Source organism: Dipodomys ordii, unplaced genomic scaffold (genome assembly GCF_000151885.1).
Source record: "Dipodomys ordii isolate 6190 unplaced genomic scaffold, Dord_2.0 Scaffold80, whole genome shotgun sequence".
Classification (NCBI taxonomy): Eukaryota; Metazoa; Chordata; class Mammalia; order Rodentia; family Heteromyidae; genus Dipodomys; species Dipodomys ordii.
Genome location: NW_012267296.1, coordinates 7,562,671 through 7,581,959, shown reverse-complemented (window position 1 = coordinate 7,581,959; position 19,289 = coordinate 7,562,671). Strand labels below are relative to the sequence as shown.

The following is a 19,289-nucleotide window of genomic DNA, read 5'->3' as shown; positions in this document are numbered from 1 at the left end:
TATAAAAATTATACACTGATATATTTTCTCTATAGGTAAGAATTTTTTTTAGAGTTAAAGAAAGGAAGCTTATATGGATGTTGTTATGCTGTGAAACATAGCCTTAATGGGATTGTGAGGAATTCTGTGTTCCCACAGTATTTATGAAACACTTGGTGGGTAAAATGTCCTCTAGAAGTCAGTAAAAGCGCTAATTTCCATTTCTTCCCTGGACTCTGTTCGGCCCTGCCCTAGTCTTTAGCTTCTCAAATGGGCTGCCCTGCTGATGAGAGAAGTCTTGGAAAGAATCCTGAGTCCTGGGCTCAACCCTATCTGACCTGGTGGAGAGTGCTAAGTGCAGCACACTTAACAGCTGTCCTTCTCCTCTGTACTTTCCATAGCCTGTGCCAAGTGGTGGCCTGCAGAGTCATTTTAATCCTCAACTGGGTATTTAGAAATATTATATGACCATGTAGGAGAGATTAGCATGATCTCTTGTACTTCAGGACCAACAACTTTATAATTCTCTTAGCTGGAAATACAGTTTAAATAAAACATTGTATCATGTTCTTTGACCAGTTAGCAAATAAATTCCAAAAGACAATTTCCTTCTGTGTTTACCATGTTCAATATTTTAAAGCTTGACATGTTATGAACATTTGGAAAACAGAATCTGTTGGATGACATAAAATTTAATTATAGTAAAACTAAAAAGATTTTTGAGAAAGTGACAGCTGTTGTCTTTTCTGATTAAATGCTCTTAAGATTACTAGTCTCTGCTCTAAACAATGATGACATTATACAAAAAGAAATTTTGTATTTTGAAACAAAGACTGTAGAGCCAAAATTTCAGAACATCCCAAAGTTACCCTGCAAGATAGGATACAAATTAGTCCTTCTGCATCTATGTAGAAAACATATTAACATACAGATTGACAGCTTATGAAAAAAATTAATATAAACAAAATTATGTATGGCATGCTGTCAAAGGAAGCCTTTCAGCTGAGTAACAGGTGACATTAAGAAAAGGGCAATTCTATTCATATTCATTCTATATTTTTTAGAATTGTTTTCAAAATTCTCATGGAATAAGTATATTATATATATATATGTATATGTATATATATATATGTATGTATATATATATATTTTTTTTTTGTCAGTCATGGGACCTGAACTCTGGGCCTGGGCGATGTCCCTCAGCTCTTCAGTTCAAGGCTATAGCTCTACCACTTGAGCCACAGTACCACTTCTGGCTTTTTCTGCTTATGTGGTACTGAGGAATCGAACCCAGGGCCTCATGCATGAAAGGCAAGCACTCTACCACTGAGCTACCTTCCCAGCCCAGTATATATATATGTGTGTGTGTGTGTGTGTGTGTGTGTGTGTGTGTGTATGTATATATATATGTATATCTGTATATTTAAAGATTGTATTTGGCATAGTTGCAGTCCTAGATAAAATAAGGGTCACTGGAAAACAATCTCTCCTTTACTGCCATTGATTTTTACTGCCATTGATTTCCTCCTGCTCCTGCTCCTCCTCCTCCTCCTTCTCTTCCTCTTCTTTCTCTGCCTCTATCTCTGCCTCTCCTTTTCTTCCTTTTTGGTCTCTGCTGCACTCCTGGGTTCAAGTGATTCTTCCACCTAAGTAGCTGGGTCTATAAGCATGATACACCATGCTTGCCCCTTTTATCATTATTTTAAAAGAGCATGGGCTTTGGAAAGGTTTGGGCATTCATTACACATTAACCACCGCTACATACTGTTCCCATTTCCAGGCACCAGTAAACTATTTAAAACCATATCCACTAAACCAGACAAAATTAACAAAAATACCCAGCACTCTGATTGTCAAATTGGCCAAGAGAAAGAATGCTTAATATGCTAAATAGGAGTAACATAGGTAATGTCCATGTCTGCCTCATTTAATACTTTGTCCTAATGTATGTAAATTTTGAAATTACTTTTACCTTATAATCCAAGAGAGAATTCACTTGTTCCACTTCAGAATTACTTATCATATCACTTTCTTCATCATCGATAATTTCTATTTTCTATAACAAAAGTAGGTAAGTTTTCACAAATAAATAAATGAATACATTTACATGTCAGATCACTATACTCAATGTATAGCACATATATCTATTGAATGTTTAGGTTTAGTGACTGAGTTATCTAGCTATCAAAAAGAAACTGATCATGGACTAACCCCTTATGTTACACACTATGTATGTTGTCCTACTTCTTCCTACCTTTAATGGATGACTCCCTAGAAAATAGAAAATTAATATTATTTAAACAAAATTCTTTTTATCCTTGAAACAAAAAGCACCCCACATGCATTCAACTCTGCTTAAATAGCGCCCTCCTGTGATAGGAAACTCTCCTCCTGTAAGGAAGGGTAGTATATTTTAATGGTAAGCATATATAATTGTTAGCAAGGGCTTTCTTTTCTTTTGCTACATTAGTCTTCTTTACTTCTACTGGAAAATGACAACATATTGCATGTTATTCAAAGCCAGATACATTTTTTTTAAAATTACATATTTACTGCTTTCCATTAGCTAGATAATTGAAAGCAGACATCTACGATGTAATGATGTAAACTGTGTGGTGATTTTGTTTCTTCACCAGACAGTAACAAAGGGAGTGACAAGCAAAGAGAGATAGAGGGAGAGGCAAAACTGCCTTTAGCTTTAGAATTAAGGGACAACATAGTTTGCTAATATCTTGTCCATAGTAGGCACTAATTATTTGTCAAAAGAATGGCCAAAATGGCTTAGTGCTGATTAAAAGAACAATAATAAGTTCTGTCCATGAGGGTAGGGTAAATTCTTTAGTCATATAACACTTTTTGAACAGCAATGCTAAAAGATAATAAAATCAGCTCTACATTTTTCTTTCACATGAAAAAAAAACATATTTCAGAAGAAAAACATCTTTAAATATTTAAATTTTGCTAACCCAGAGAAAAGTTCTAAAAGGGAAAAAGGTAAGCTAGATTCAGAAACTAAAAAAACCTATCAAAAACAAGCACATGAATAGCAGCATGTAGTAGGAAGAATTTGAAATGAGGTTTCCTATCCAGCAATATATAATGGTGATTAAAAGTCATAAGCAAACTTGGAATGATCATATTTAATATATTGCCTACAAGGATACAATACCATTACAAGGCTCCTGACCTGCAGACTTCTGAGTCAGAAGGACAACTGCAATGAAATTGCTTTCTACTACTGCCTGGAGATGAATCTAATGTTTTTTTTTCCCATTATAATCACTATAAACTTAAGGTTTAATCATGTCGGCTCTGCCTAGACCTCAGATTTCATACTTTTTTTATGTTTTCTATATTCTCTCCCTATTTGGGTTGGTTTTGAGCAAAAGGAGCTAGGTAATTTAGAAAGGAAGGCACCAAAGGCCAATGTATAGATTTGCGCATATAAATAGGTCTAATATATCTGGGTGATTTGTCATCCATGAATAATTGGGGACATTCAAAAGTTACAGTGAGAAGGTATCAACCTTTGAAAGTTTGGAGTTTTGTCTCTGAAAATCAATTGTTCTTGAAAAATTAGGTGATTAAGCGACTATGAGTCATACCGTGTCATGACTTCATTCATTATCTTCAAATGTCTGCTGTAGGGCAGATTCGATGCAGAGAAATTCAGGTTAAAAATGAGCAAGTCTTTAGGAGAAATGAGGTTTCAATATGTAAATAATTGTATATAATTTGTATAACATAACTCAAACCTATTGCCTTGTGGAATTTAATGGCAGTCACACAATTCATAATTGTGTAAAAAAAGTGTTATAGGTGCTACCTGATAAAAGCACATCCTTTGCAGGTGCCAGTGGCTCACATCTGTAATCCTAGCTACTCAGGAGGCTGAGATTTGAGGACATTGGTTCAAAGCCAACCCTAGGCAGATAAGAGTCCGTTAGACTCTTATCTTCAATAAACCACAAGAAAACTGGAAGTGGCACTGTGGCTCAAGAGGTAGAGAGCGCGTCTTGAGCTGAAGAGCTGAGGGAAAGCACCCAGGCCCAGAGTTCAAACCCCATGACTCACACACACACACACACACAACTTTGCCTCACAACTACAGCTGTGTTTAGCTGTATTTAGTAATAGTAGGGTCTAATGTGAGCTTCAGAACTAAAAATCAATAAAATGATCTCCAAAAAAATAATGCATATATAGGTAGAAAACAATGTTAGATATTGTTGGTGTTTATCAATAAATAATATTAAACAAATAATGTTTGTAATAGAAGGCAAATCTGGACATCATAGTCACTTCAAAATGGAAAAAATCCATCTTCAACATCATGTTTTAATAGCAACAAGGCACAGAATAGTAATTCAAAAGAAAAATGAAAGCATGGTGACATTGCCCTTTCTGTCTGACTTTTTTTGGGTTGGTCGTGGGGCTTGAACTCTGGGTCTGGGTGTTGTCCCTCAGCTCTTCAGCTCAAAGCTAACGTTCTACCACTTGAGCTACAACACCACTATCTTGATTTTTTTAATTGGGTCAAAACATAAAAAAATACTGTTTAAAACAAATGCAGTGGGAACTGTATGTTTACATTTTCTCAAAGCTTAGTTAATTCCCACATGGTCTGTCTCTTACTGCTTTTCATACTCTCACAATACAGTCTTGCCTTCTTCACAGTGATTTTTAAGACGACTAACAGAGTCCAATCTAACCGGAAAAAGGAAAAGATGGTGAACAGTGGAGATAGGTATGGTCTGAATAGAGAACTGAAGAGTCAGAAATCCTGGGCTATAAGCACCAGAATTAACAAAGGCTTCCTTCGAAAATTCAGACTAAACTCCATTTTAATCCTTCTGTCAAATGAGAAGTAATCTGCTCCTTGCTCAGTATGTTAAAGTAAAATAACTTGTTATATATTAAATGTTATATTTGCTCTAAGTATTAGATTTTTATATCTGCAAGTCTCCTAGGTCAAAAAATTCGGCTATTTTCAATTTTATTTATGAAACACTCAAAGAGATTTACCTTCATTGGAAACAGCTATGTTTTGATTTGTGATGTGGAACCAGCTTTTATTTCGACAATACTAATGCTGTTAGGAACTGGAAACATGTCCTTGAAATCCATCACATAATGAGGAAAGAATTTCAAACTGTACATACCACATTATCTGCGGATACTACACGGTGGTCTTCTTCCTTATGATCCCTTCCCTCATTTGGAACAACTTCATTGGGCTCTTCTACATTAAAAAAAAAAGCCATGGTTTCATTTTCATACTTCACAAGTTTATCAAGAGTGTTTTTTTCAGATTGCTTAAGAAATTTCTCTATTGTAAAAAGACACAAGTGACATTTATCCATGCTCTGATGAACAATTCCACTTTCAATAGTGTATTCTAAGAAAACAAATGTGAATGAGTACAAATTCAAGGGTGATCATCACTGTGCTATTTATGAGAGAAAATTGGAAGAAATTTCTACCTTTAAAATTACTAAATTATTGCTTATTTGATCATCATAAATTAATTGTATTTATAAGAACATTTTGTTGTACTGTTTGTATACCTACATTATATATATATATATATATATATATATATATATATATATTCTTGTATTAAATTCATCCAAGGTACATTACTTTTTCCCCCTGATCTTTTTTAGATTTTAGTGAGAAAGCATCTACCTTTTTTGGGGGGGGGGTCTGGTCCTGGGGCCTGAACTCTGGGCCTGGGCGCTGTCCCTCAGCTCTTCAGCTCAAGGCTAGTGCTCTACCACTTGAGCCACAGCGCCACTTCCGGCTTTTTTCTTTTTGCTTATGTGGTGCTGAGGAATCGAACCCAGAGTCTCATGCATGCAAGGCAAGCACTCTACCACTGAGCCACCTTCCCAGACCCACATCTACCTTTAACAATGAATTATTAGAGAAATTATTTAGGATTTTTCACTACAATAAACACAATGGATCCACTAAAAAAGATATAGAATTGCTAATAATGAGAAAAATATTCAGGATCTACTGGAAAGTGGGAAAAAATGAAGGTAGCATATATTGTGTAGAAATAGGTACTTTTAATTTTGTAAGAGAAAATATATATTCTTGGAGGAAAAATAGAGTGAGCACCATTTTACATCAAAGTATTGCTATTATAGAATAATTTTTATACATGATATAAAACTGTAAATGCAGTAGATTTCTGATTTTGTCAAAAGGTAGGAATATCTGATGCATCTGTACACACATACACACAAAAATACCAGTACACAAACACTGTATTTATGTACAGAGAAAATACTAACAAAAATATCACCTCATTCCTGTTTTCAGATGATTACCATGCAGATTATTTTCATTTGGATTGTATTTCATAATATTTGAGCAATAAATAGATATTCCTTTTCTAATCAAATTCAATATTTTAAAATACAGCAAGATTTTAAAAGTGAAGGAAAAAATAATTCAGAGAAGTCAGTTTAAAAATTAACCCCTGTTTTCACTGTATTTGATGTCAGTGCCCTGCATCTTGTATATACACTTCTATAATTCGGGGGAAGGGAGGAAAAAACAAAATGTTTAAATAGGGATACAGGTTGTACAAAAAATAGGGATACAGGTTGAACCCCTTTAACAATGAGATGTACAAGACACTGTTGAAAACGAACTTTACAACTTTGGCGGGGGAGGCGGTGTAGGGGGTTAAGGGTGGGGGGTGTAGTTGTGGAGGTGGGAGGGAAGGGATGGTAGTGGCAAAACAAAGGAGGAGGCAATAATGCTCAATAGAAAATGTACTCATTACCTTGCTCATGTAACTGTAACCCTCTGTACAGTATTTTTACAATAAAAAAGTAAAAAAAAAAAAAACTCTCCAAAAGGAGAGCTGATGGCAAATGCCTGTAATCCTAGCTACTCAGGAGGCTGAGATGTGAGGACTGTAATTCAAACCTAGCCCGGGCCTGAGAGTCTGTAGGACTCATCTCCATTAAAAACACTACCAAAAAAGCTGGAAGTAAAGCTGTGGCTCAAGTGGTAGAGCGCTAACACACAGGACACGCACAAACAACAACAACAAAACAAAAACTTTTCCATACTGAGCTGTAGGATGTGGCTAGTATCTGCATACATTGTCTTGTGTTGTACATTTCGTTCACCTCTAGCACTTAGAAAAACAGGGTAGCAAATATTTTTTTTCTTCACAGTAATGTATAGAGATTATGTTGGTAACTATTAGTAGAATATTTGTTTCTTGGCATTTGAAAGTTTTTTCACCTTGAAAGTAGAACTAAATTATTAACCAGCCCTCTTAAGATTTTTTGAGTCCATTTCCATGTAAAGATATAAATGAGTATCTTGTATGAGGTTGGGGATGACAACAGGAAAACAGGGTGGATCCAGAAACTCATTTATAAGAACTCTGTATGAGAATTCAAGTTTAAGATACCTAGGTTAACATGAGGAGAATTTACATGTGAAGTTTTCTATACATTTAATTTCTATTTTGTTTTCTCCTTTACTAGATCTTTAAAAAACACATCATATTTTGTGCATTTATGTTACAGAACCTGATATTATAATCCACATACACACAATAGATATAACAATAAAACTAATCAGCATAGTTCTCATTTTATGTAGATATCCATCCACCAGACAACAGAAGATATAAGCATTTTGCCAAAATCTGAATCCAATACACTATCATTAACTATGTTTTTCATGTTTTATATTACATTATTCATTCTACATATATTCTGCTTTGTATCTTTGACTTATATTTCCCCATTCTCCCCCACATGATTCTGGTAACCAGACTTTTATTCGCTATGTTCTTGGCTTTTTCTCCCCTACTGTTGAATACAACACGAATATGCCTGGAAAATGTTATACTAATGGAAATAAAACAGAGAGAAAATAAACATTACATGAGCTCATTTATCTGTAGAATATAAAGAAAAACAAATCCATTCAAAATTTATGAAAAAATAGTTCCTAGATGGAGAATCTTTTACCTATTCATTCCTTACACATTTCAAATCACACACATTTTAAGTTCTACATCACTGGCAACTAAATCAAATGAAAGGAGGGGAGTTGTCATCTGCTGTAGCTGCAAAGCTGAAATTAGTACTGGTGGCCTCCAAAGAGGGATTAAATTGTTCACCAATAAGATCATTACTATTATTATTCCTTATAGGTTTTCCTTATATTCTTGTTCTCACTTATAACTTTGTACACCGTTCTGCTATACTGACAAAATGCTTTATGTGTAATTTGATTATTTTAGATGACTTTGATTAAAAGACATTTTTCAGCAGTTATGCTCACTAGACACTGTTGAAAATGAACTACACAACTCGTGGGGGGATAGGAGAGAAGAACTGGGAAGGAGTGAAAGAAGGAGTGACACTGTTCAAAAAGAAATGCACTCATTATCTGACTTATGTAACTGTAACCCCTCTATACATCACTTTTACAATAATAATTAAAAATCATTTTGAAGATTCTAAAATAAAAAGGTGTGCAGTGATAAATTGAATAAAGAATGCTTTCTTTTGCTTACAGATAGGTTCAAATCCAGTGAACATTTGAAAGCTAAACACTTAACATACCTGGCTATTCCTCAGGAAAAGTAGCTTTGCTAATTGGAAAATAAATAAGTGGAATTATTAACAGTTAAAACTCTAGAGGGCACTCACATGAAGTAACTGTATGCAGAATTATTTCATGTGCATATCCACATAAATAGACGCAGCTGAAAATAGGCATCATTGTACAATTTAATGTTATGCATGGTGTTTCTATGCTTTAAAAATTTGTGCTCAAAATGGAAAAAATATTTAAAATTGTTCAACCATAAATATATTTCAGTAGCTACAAAAATTGAAATTAATGAGCTCAGTCATCCAAGTATTATTTTTGCTGAAGTTTGCAGTTGTGGAAGGAGTGAACCCACATAGCCGAAAAAACATCCAGTCCCATTCAACCACAACTCCCTTTTCTCATCACTTCCACACAGGGAAATGGAAAGGAAACAGGACAGAGGAAGGCTGCAGGTAGAAAGTGGATGCTAAATTCATAAGCTATCTGCCCTCTCAGAAACAAATGAATAGATGTGAAACTCCTAAAAGATTACTAGCACTTTTGTTAACTTTAGCTAAACCTGCCTTTTATTGTAAGTAAAAAACAGACATGTTAGTTTATACCGATTTTTAAATCAGAACTCATATGATTTTCACTTGGTGATTTGAACATTGAAGCATGTAATCCTTGCTTTAAAGACAGATCTTCTTCTTAGACATTTAGAAAACTCTAATCCTATTAAATTAACAACTGTGTTATTAGGACTCCAATCTCAGTTGTTAGGTTTTTGAAATAATATGATTCTGTTACTGAGATTATTCTGTCTGTATATCTCTAAAATGTAATTAGTGGAAGTCTCAAAGTAGACATACATTTAACTGCATTTTTCTAAAATGGATGATAATATGGTTAACGTATTTTAAAGTTATGATATTAATCTCTTCCTAATGTAATTAACAGAGTCATTACTAAAGGATCACACAGTCAAATTAATCAAATTAGCATTCTCTATCAGTAATATGGGGAAAGAATAGGACAGGACTAACAGGAAGCTGCACAGAAAAGGGAGTCTTTGGAGTTTGAAAATGCTTTTCTGTTACAATTTCTGATGAGAATGAAAAGGTTACCATGCAGCTGTAAAAAATAAGCCACTGAGAGAGAAATTCTAGGCAATAGCACTTCTCATCAAGTATTTTTTTGATTTCTACATTAAATTCTCCCTCTCCCTTTTCTCATTAGGTCTTGATTACTATGCCAGCTGTCTAGGGAACACGCTATTATATGACAAAGGATGCCAGTGCAGGAGCCGTGGTATATTAAAAGTGGACCATTATGGTGGACTTTAAAATTAACTTCCATTTTTTCCATTAACTACTTATTTTCTAAAATTCTATTTTAGATGAGAAAGTGGCAAATGGTGAATGAAACTCCATTTAAGGGCTTCCATACGTCTCTTTATCAGAATATTTCCTCACAGCTCTCCCATACACTCACACAAGCACAGAAGTCCCTATCCACTCCCTCACGAATAACTGCCAGGCATCATGCTGTAAAGATCCTTTTGGGAATTACTGGGAATTTCCAGGCATCTCCAGAAACAGAAAATTTAGTAAGATTAACATAAGAAAAAAAATTTAATGGACCAACTTTATTAGGAGTAACAAGTTTGGAAATGATGAAATGGTTTTTTTTTCTTGATGATTTTTAGATCCACTCCATAATTATCTTGCACACTAAATTCTGTTATCATCTGCATCATTATCAATAAGAAATGACTAGAAGGAAAGGGGAAAAGAGGGAGTATGTCAGACTGACAGATTTGAATATTGACAATGATAACCTTCAAATGTCTCATTTTTTAATTCATTGTCTTCTCAATAGTGACAGCTCTTCTATCCTTTCCATTGCTTAACCTACTGCAATCTGCTTGCCTCCCCCACTGAGTATGCAATTAAGTGCTGTCTCTAAGACCCTCTGAAACACTCAATTCAATGGCTTCTTCTTTCTACTCACACTCTATTAGATGATTTAGATGACAACATGTGTTTCTTTTAAAATCTTCACCTACCCTTGGTTTTACTACCTTGGTTCTCTTTTTTTCTGAATGTATTTCAATAGCTTCTTATTGGTTTCAGACCTTGCCCCTCATATCAGGATATTTCTCAACAAAAGCATAGTATTTGTCCATTATTTTGTTCTTAACTTACTTTATTGAATATTTTATTTTCTATGGCTATTATTAACCCTTGATGAATCCCATACTTCTATTCTTGTCTTTAGCTCTCTTCTGATTTCCAGAGCCATATGACCCAGCAGTTCTTTATTGATGAGTCCTGTCTCATCTACAACTCAGTATGTGCAAAACTAAGTTGATCTTTCTATAGTAGCTTATCCATTTAATTCAGTACTAGCAATAATCTTAAATGGATATTGTGGAAGAAATTGTGAAAAGACATAGCTAAATAATTCTAAAATTCATATAGAAGAATCAGTGTACTTCAAGAGCAAGGAATAGCAAATGCTCATTCAGATATTAAGACATTTTATTAAAGAATTTTAAGCAATCATATCCATGGAACATAAAAGGAAGTCCAGAATTTTAGCCATGTGTGTATGTCTTCATATGTGTATGTAAATGTATGTGTATATGTCTAGATATGCATGCATATTTGAGTTTTAAAAGCCAGTCTGAAAATCACTGTAAAAATACATTATTTAATAAATAGCATAGCCAGACGATGGTGGCTCACTCCTGTAATCCTAGCTACTCAGGAGCCTGAGGTCTGAGGATCACCATTCAAAGCCAACCCAGGTAGATACTCTTATCTCCAATAAACCACCAGAAAACCAGAAGTGGTGCTGTGGCTCAAGTGGTAGAGCACTTGCCTTGAGCTGAAGAGCTGAGGGACAGCAACCAGGCTCAAAGTTCAAGCTTTAATAATAAATAAATAAATGAATAAATAGCATAGAGACAACTGGTTATCTATTTGGAAAAGTAAAACTAGGTTTTTTTCCTCACATACCTAATGGTAAAATACATGCTTGTTGAAATAAAGATTTGATTGCAAATCTAAGGACACTAGGTGGAGATGGCCTGATTTAAGGAGATGTGGTAGATGATCCAAACAGAACGTGGAGATTGGTCAAGACCACAAAATGGGCCAGATGGAATGAAGATGTAAAGACTGAGATCTCAAAATGTTTATGCAAGTGCAAAATTGAAAACATGCTAGGAAAAGGAGACTGGCAGTCAATAACATCCCCCAAAGCAGAAACAGCCAATCAGCCAAATACCCACTAAGTTGATTAAAGCTGATCCTCAACCCCACATTGGTGCAGGAGCAGTAATATTAGAACTATACCCCTTTGCCTGGTTGCCCATCATTTTTCTTTTCTTTCCATTTAAAGAATTTTCTTCAAATAGTTGTAAAGGAGGTTTCAACTGAACATATCCATGTATGTGTACAATGCCTCTTGATGAGAATCATTCCATCTACCACTCTCAGCCCTCCCATGTATCTTAACAAACTTTGTCTCTCCTATTCCCCTGTCTTGGTAATTCCTTTTAATTGTCCATTTTTCTAAACAAGTCCAACATGCCAGAAACAAATACAAACCTATATTTTCATAACTGTAATACAAGGGAATACTTTGTAATTATGACATCAGAGTCTCAAAATATAGAGGGAAGTATTGGAATATATGATTAACAAGAAATTATATGCTCAAGTTATGGTATCAGAAAACATTATAAACAAAATTGAACAACAAATAATAAACCGGAAATCAATGTGTCAATATCCTGAATAAAACTAAATGAAACAAAAGCAAAAAGGGGAAACTACATAATTGTTGCTCTATTTCTCAATTATATATAAAATGCTTACATATTGTATGATTTTTTTCATATAAAATATGCAAAAATGACACACCTAAAAATCAGAAAGCAGATTTTTGGTTTCTGGAGCTGATAGTGAGAGGAAAAACACTATAAATGGGCTCAAAAAGTTTTTTAGTGATGTAAAAGATCTAAAATGAGATTTTAATGATGACGATGGTTGTACAACTCTATAAAATTTACTAAAAATAACTGAATTCTGCATTAATAATGGATAAATGTTATGCCATGCAACAAATATTAATAAACATGTTAATACAATGGCATGAGAATTTTTTCAATGCTTGGTGCCTGATTAAATAGACTTCTCATGTACAAATGGTATAATTCTATACTATTATTTTCAATCTTATTTAGGAAAACATTGAGAAGAATTACAATGATGACACAGCCTAATTTGCCTTCTCACTGAGGAAACCAAACTCCAATGAGTTAAATTAAATGCTTTGTTTGAAGTCACATTTTCAGATAATGGAAAAGCTATGACTTGCACATAGTTTGCTGAGCCACAAGCTTAGTGTTAATTGCATGATACTATACACCCTTACATGACAGTGTATTCATAATGCTCTCACCCAATTGGACTAGCATTCCAAAAGGAAATCCCTTCTGAAATTACAATTGAACATTTATAATAACTGATACTTTTAAGTGCAGGAGATCACTACTGTGGTAAACAAATGTTCCTTGTGATGACTTGATATGGAAAACTGTTTAGGAGCAAACATTAAAAATCAAGTATCTCTTAAAATTCTTGCTCAAATGTTTTGCAAACTCCAGATTTGAAGTGCAGTGAGTTAAAAAGCAAGGAAAAATGCATCAAGTTACAAAGGTTGTTATGAGGAGTTGCAGTAAATAAAATACCTTGAGAGCTTCCTTCAGACAAACAGATAGATATTTCATCATTTCTGTCATTATCATCTCCTACATCAGGCCCAGCTTCATCTCCAGGTGTGAGGGCAGGCAAAGAGCCAGACTCGGGTTGCTCAGAGAAATCAGCAGGGCCTCCTCTTGGAGGTGGAACTTCAATCCCCATTAAACGATATTTCCTTCTTCGATTCCCAATCCAAGTCTTTGTAAGAGAAAAGAAGGGGAAGTTTTGTAAGCATACAAAACTTAGAAGTTCTGGGCATTACAATAATAAAGGATGCAGCATAAAATGTGATTTAAAAGAAGAAATAGGTATGCAGAATAATGAAATTTTATGGCAATAAGCTGAAATATAAGCAATTATAATTTTATTTAAAATAGTTTATTAGTAGAAAGAGGCTATTTATCTAGATATTCATTCAAACAGCATGTAGTTTATTACAGATTAGTTTTGTTTCAGATTTTATTTTGTTCCTAAGAAACACAATTCACCAAATGTTTCAAAAAATAAGAACTATTTTTTTCAAAGAAGCCAAGTATACAGTCATAACTATGGTTCATACACCATACTTAAAATTATTGGAGGACCAAAAATTTTTGTGGCCCTTAGTCCTTTTGTTTTTGTTTTTCAGATAGACTCCCTCCTTAACTTTCTCCAAGAAGGCTGAGAACCATAGACTGTCCTCCCAAGTAATGAGGATTACAGGACTGGGTCATTATGCCTTGCCTTAAGACCAAGTTTTAAATGGCTTCCTTCTCCTGTCCCCCATCCCTCAAGTGTTGAGGATGGAGGCTGGGGTCTCATGCATAACAAGCATGCTGTCTACTGCTGAGTTATATCTCTGCCCTAAAACATTTTTTACTGAAATAATTTTTGGTGTCACAGAAAATTTCAGATAGTGCTTTCATGCTTTTCACTGTTTCCTCTAACATATGCCTTATAAAATTATCACAATTTGTTGTCTCAACATTTGGCTTTTACATATGAAGCTATTATCAACACTCATATATATGTTTTCCTGCAGGTATGTTTTAGAATAAATGTACAAGAATTCAATTTTTCAGTCATTTGATTACAGATTATGAGAAAGTGCCAAATTGTTTTCCACTGGAGCTGTGCTATTTTGCTTTCCTATCAGTAGTGTATAAGAGACAGGGATTCTCACTATACTTGCTAGTATTTACTACATTCAGTAATTCTATTTTGTGTGCTGAGTATTGAACCCAGGAGTTTGCCTAGGCAAGCACTCTACTAGCAAGATTCATCAAGTTCTTAATGTATATTTTTTTCTCTAGTGACTAATGATGTGAACTTCTTTCCATGTGCTAGTTTGCCATTTATATATCCTCTTAAATGAAATGTCTCCTCACTGTCTAGTTGAAATGTTTCACTGAACGCAAAAAACTGGCTGTTTTGGAAGCCCTTTATATATTTTATATATGAATTCTTTGTCAGATTCGTAGTTAGAAAATATTTCATTGCAGTGTGCAGATTTAGTTTTTATCTTCTTGGTCTTTTACAGCATAAACATAAAACTGATTAAATTCATTAAAATAAGAAAAGACTGGACCATTGAAATAATCAGTGAAATCAAAAAATAATCTAGCAAGACAAAAAATATTTATAAAAAGATAAAGCATACAGGGTCACCATATCCAGAATAAGTTAAATGATATCACTACAGACCTTGTAGACATGAAAGAGATTTTTTTAAAAAAACCAAAAATTTGATGATTTATGTGAAATGAACCAATTCTTTGAAAAGCAATTGTAATATAAAATAAACTACTTTATTAACCTTATAATTATTAAGAATAATGAATTTATTATAAAGATCATTCTTGAAGAAATATCCAAGCCCCCAAAGCTTACAGTTAATACCATTCTTTTGTTGTTGTTGTTGATAATATTATTTGATGCTTGTCTTTATTTTATTGTGAAAATACCATATAGAGGGGTTACAATTACATGGGCAAGATAGTCAGTACATTTCTTATCAAGCATTGTTGCCTCCTCCTTTGTTTCCCCTCCCATCCCCTCCTCACACCCCCAAGGTTGTAAAGTTAGTTTTTCGACATGTCTTATACATCTCATTGCTGTAATAGGTCCACCTGTATTCCTATTTAAACAATTTCTTTTTTCCCTTCCCCTCCATAAATTATAGCAACATCAAATACAGTGAAAACAGGGGTTATACCATGGGGGAGGGACAAACAAAGCAACAAAGAAATCATAAATATGTTAGACACAATAGCAAGAAAGAAAAACCATTTGAGTCCTTATCGTGGGGTTCATTTCGCCTAACATCAACTTATCTGACTGTTTCTGCTTGTCTCAGACATATGCTAGTTATTGCAAATAAGGGAAAACATGGGACCTATGTTTCTTTGGGACGGGCTTACTTCACTTAATATAATTTTTCCAAGTCTTTCCATTTCCTAACAAATGGGGCAATGTCATTCTTTCATGTGTGTTCTTGAGTGTGTTTCTGGAAGAGATTAGAATTAGACTAGGTAGACTGAATAAGAAGATGGCCCTTGTCAATATGGTAAGTATCAATCAATCCATTTGAGGGCCTAAAGTTTCCATGTAGTCTTTCCCTGAAATCTTCAATCTTCTTTATATCAAATTCCTTCTTCATTGAAACTATTAAAGGGGATTTTTCTATTTAAAATTCAGCATTTCTTTTTTTAATTGTAAAAATACCTTACAGAGGGGTTACAATTACATAGGCAAGTTAATAAGTGCATTTCTTATCAAGCATTGTTGCCTCCGCCTTTGTTTCCCCTTCCCATCCCTTCCCATTACCCCCTCACCCCCCCACCCCCAGCGCCAAAGTTGTAAAGTTCATTTGTGACATATCTTGTACATTTCATTGTTGCAATGGGTCCACCTGTATCCCTATTTAAACAATTTGTTTTTTCCCTTCCCCTCCACAAATTATACCAACATCAAATACAGTGAGAACAGGGGTTATACCGTGGGGGAGGGACATACAAAGCAACAAAGAAATATCTTATAAATATATTAGCCACAAAAGCAAGAAAGTAAAAAACATTTGAGTCCTTAACTTGGGGTTCATTTTGCTTAACACCAACTTATCTGACCAAATTCAGCATTTCTAATTTTGAAATATACAGGTTTTCAAACATTTTATATAAGCAAGTTATTTGATCACTCTGGGCCTCAATATTTTTTGGAAGTTCTGGAGTTTGAACTCAAAGCTTCATTCCTGCCAAGTAGGTACTCTGCCACTTGAGCCACACATCTAGCCCTTTCTTTGCTCTGGTTACTTTTGAGATAGGGCCTCTCTTTTTACTTGGGATACCATAGAAAATAATCACCTTCCTACTTATACTTCCTGCTGTAGCTGAGCTGACAGGCATGTGTTAGCATGTCAAGTTATTTTAAATTTATTTTTCTGTTCAGATGGGATCTTGTGAATTTTTTTGCCTGAAATGGCCTCAAACAATATTCGCCATCTTTGCCTCCTGAATAAGTAGAGGAGTAGGCATGAGCCATTGGTACCTGGCTAGGACTCAGATACTTACTTATAAAATTAGGGAGCTATGGCCATGTGTGCCGTGTGTGTGTGTGTGTGTGTGTGTGTGTGTGTGTGTGTTTATGCTGTATAAACATTGTTCTCCTCTGAGCCTTGCTTTTTTTTTTATTAAGATCCAAATAGGAAATCAGTTTCAATCCTGTGTTTACTGAGTATGCTGCTATGTGTTAGTGTACACTAACAAGGAGATAAAAATGTAGTAAATGCATATATATAGATATATGTATATATTTGAACAGTCTACCATTATCTCTTTTCTTTTGAAACATACGGATATCAAGGAAGCCCTTCTACAGAGAGCAGCTACCCTGGCACAAGATGTTTATTATTATCAATGCCAGATTAAATACAAAAATCTTAAAAAATAAAAAGTCAGTAGAGAGACTGGAAGACAATCGAGGATATCTTATATATACTTTCAAAGAGCAGAAATAGAAACAGATTACAGTGGGAATCTCACAGTAGCAGTTGTATTTCAAGTACAGAAAGTAACCAGTACAATTTGCAGCAAGTTTTGAAAACTATGGAAAATATATCTTTAAGATAATGAAACTGTGTCACTTCCAAATATGTATGAATATCTTAGATGTGTCTATATACAGGAAAGGGTCTGAGGATAAATTAGTGGTAAGTGCATAGGAAATTAAGCAAACAAACAAAACTAATTAAATTATAAACTCTAGGGGAACAAAATAATGTTATGCAGAAGAGGAAAACATGACAGGCTGCATAATTCAAAGATGTAAAGCATTTACATAGTCATAATAATGTTAGCCCAGAATACCACACTAACTAAAATTAAGGGAAGATAAAGAGAAAGTATGCCTGTAAGTGAAAGGATCAACAAGGTGAGTTGAAAAGACATTTTTCTTTTAAAAAAGCTTTCAATATCATAGTGAAAATTCAACAGCAAATGCTTAACATGGAAAAAAAATCAAGAAACAACAATATAAACAAATATGAGAAAGACAGCTAGCTACTCCTCATATTGGTTCTCACCTTCTTCCAGAGTTATAGCACATTTAATTGGCCACATGATTGCCCACAGTAAAGCTACATTTGTAGCTTTCTTTGAAGTTTTTTTATGACCAGGTAGCTAACATTATCCAATGAGATAGAAATGAAAGGATATTACAGCAGTTTCTATGACCTTCTTTGAAAGGACAGGAGGTATATACTCTTTGACCCTTCTATCCCTCTCATTTGTAGTACTTGAAATACACAGGCCATAACTTTGGACCTTCAAGGCAGAAGCTATCTCATGGGGAGGCAGAACAGAAGATGGAAGATACCTTGGACTCTGAGGACTTCATAGTGTAGAACTGCCATGCTAGTTGTAGACAGAAAGTCATTGGACTTACACCCAGAATTATGATATCTCATTTGAGCCATTGTTACTTTGAGTAACTCACAGCTAAGCTAATTCTAATAAAAAATAATACATCACTGATAGATAGAAGTAAATATCAAAGGAATAATTGAAACAAATGGGAAGCTTTTGTCTCAAGCTATTACAAAACTGTAGGAGAAGAAGGAGGAACATGACTCCTTAAATTGTGTACATATGTAAACACTGATTTAAAAAAATAAAAACAGCAATGACAACAAAATATATGTATAATATATAATATATTTCCCTATTCTTGGCTTTTGCTTAGGCTTTCTATACTATATGATCCTGCTCCAATTCCTTTTCATTTATATTCTTGTGTCATCCCTCTTACTAGAATTTAAGGTCCTTAGATATAGGAAGCATCTAATGCATTCTCTTCCCTTTGTTAATATATACTAACACATAGCAGCATACTCAGTAAACACAGGATTGAAATTGATTTCCTATCTGGATCCTAATAAGAAAAAGCAAGGCTCAGAGAAGAGTGTTTATTTTTAGAATAGTATTTATTTTGAGAAATCTATGTTCTGCAAATTTTCTCTATATTCCTTTATGTGATTTCATTTAGCAGAGTTTTATGTTTTGTTATTTTTTCTGTAATAGTATTTCCTTCTTGATTTTCTCCAATGATTCACCACGGTGTGGTGATGCCAGTTTATACTTTTTCACAAGAGCCAATGTTCACTTGCCTTCCTAAATCTGTGTTTAATGAGACATCAGTGATAGGTGGTTTTAAAAATTATTATTGTTACTATTAAAATTATTATTGGTGATATTAAGGATATAACTCTAGGCCTCATGCTTGCTAGACTGGCACTATACCACATGAGTAACCCTTACTTTCTCTTATTGCACTGGTTATTTTTGAGGTAGAGTTTTGCTTTATGCTTAGGCTGGCCTGGACTGTGATCCTTCTACTTGTGTTTCTTCCATAACTAAAATAACAGGCATGTGCCAGTGCACTCAGCCATTGATTGTTATGGATTATTGCAAACTGTTATGACTA

At 34.3% G+C, this 19,289-nt stretch overlaps 1 protein-coding gene across 1 annotated transcript in view; it reads right to left on the bottom strand.

Annotated features, from left to right (window-relative positions):
- Positions 1-19,289, bottom strand: part of Hdx (highly divergent homeobox) — a 114,423-nt gene that overhangs the window by 13,241 nt on the left and 81,893 nt on the right. Inside the window, exons 6-8 of the mRNA XM_013024985.1 lie at positions 13,322-13,529; positions 5,142-5,221; positions 1,952-2,035 (exon numbers count right to left, since the gene is read on the bottom strand). Coding sequence (XP_012880439.1) covers positions 1,952-2,035; positions 5,142-5,221; positions 13,322-13,529 — 372 coding nt within the window. The remainder of the gene's footprint in view (positions 1-1,951; positions 2,036-5,141; positions 5,222-13,321; positions 13,530-19,289) is intronic.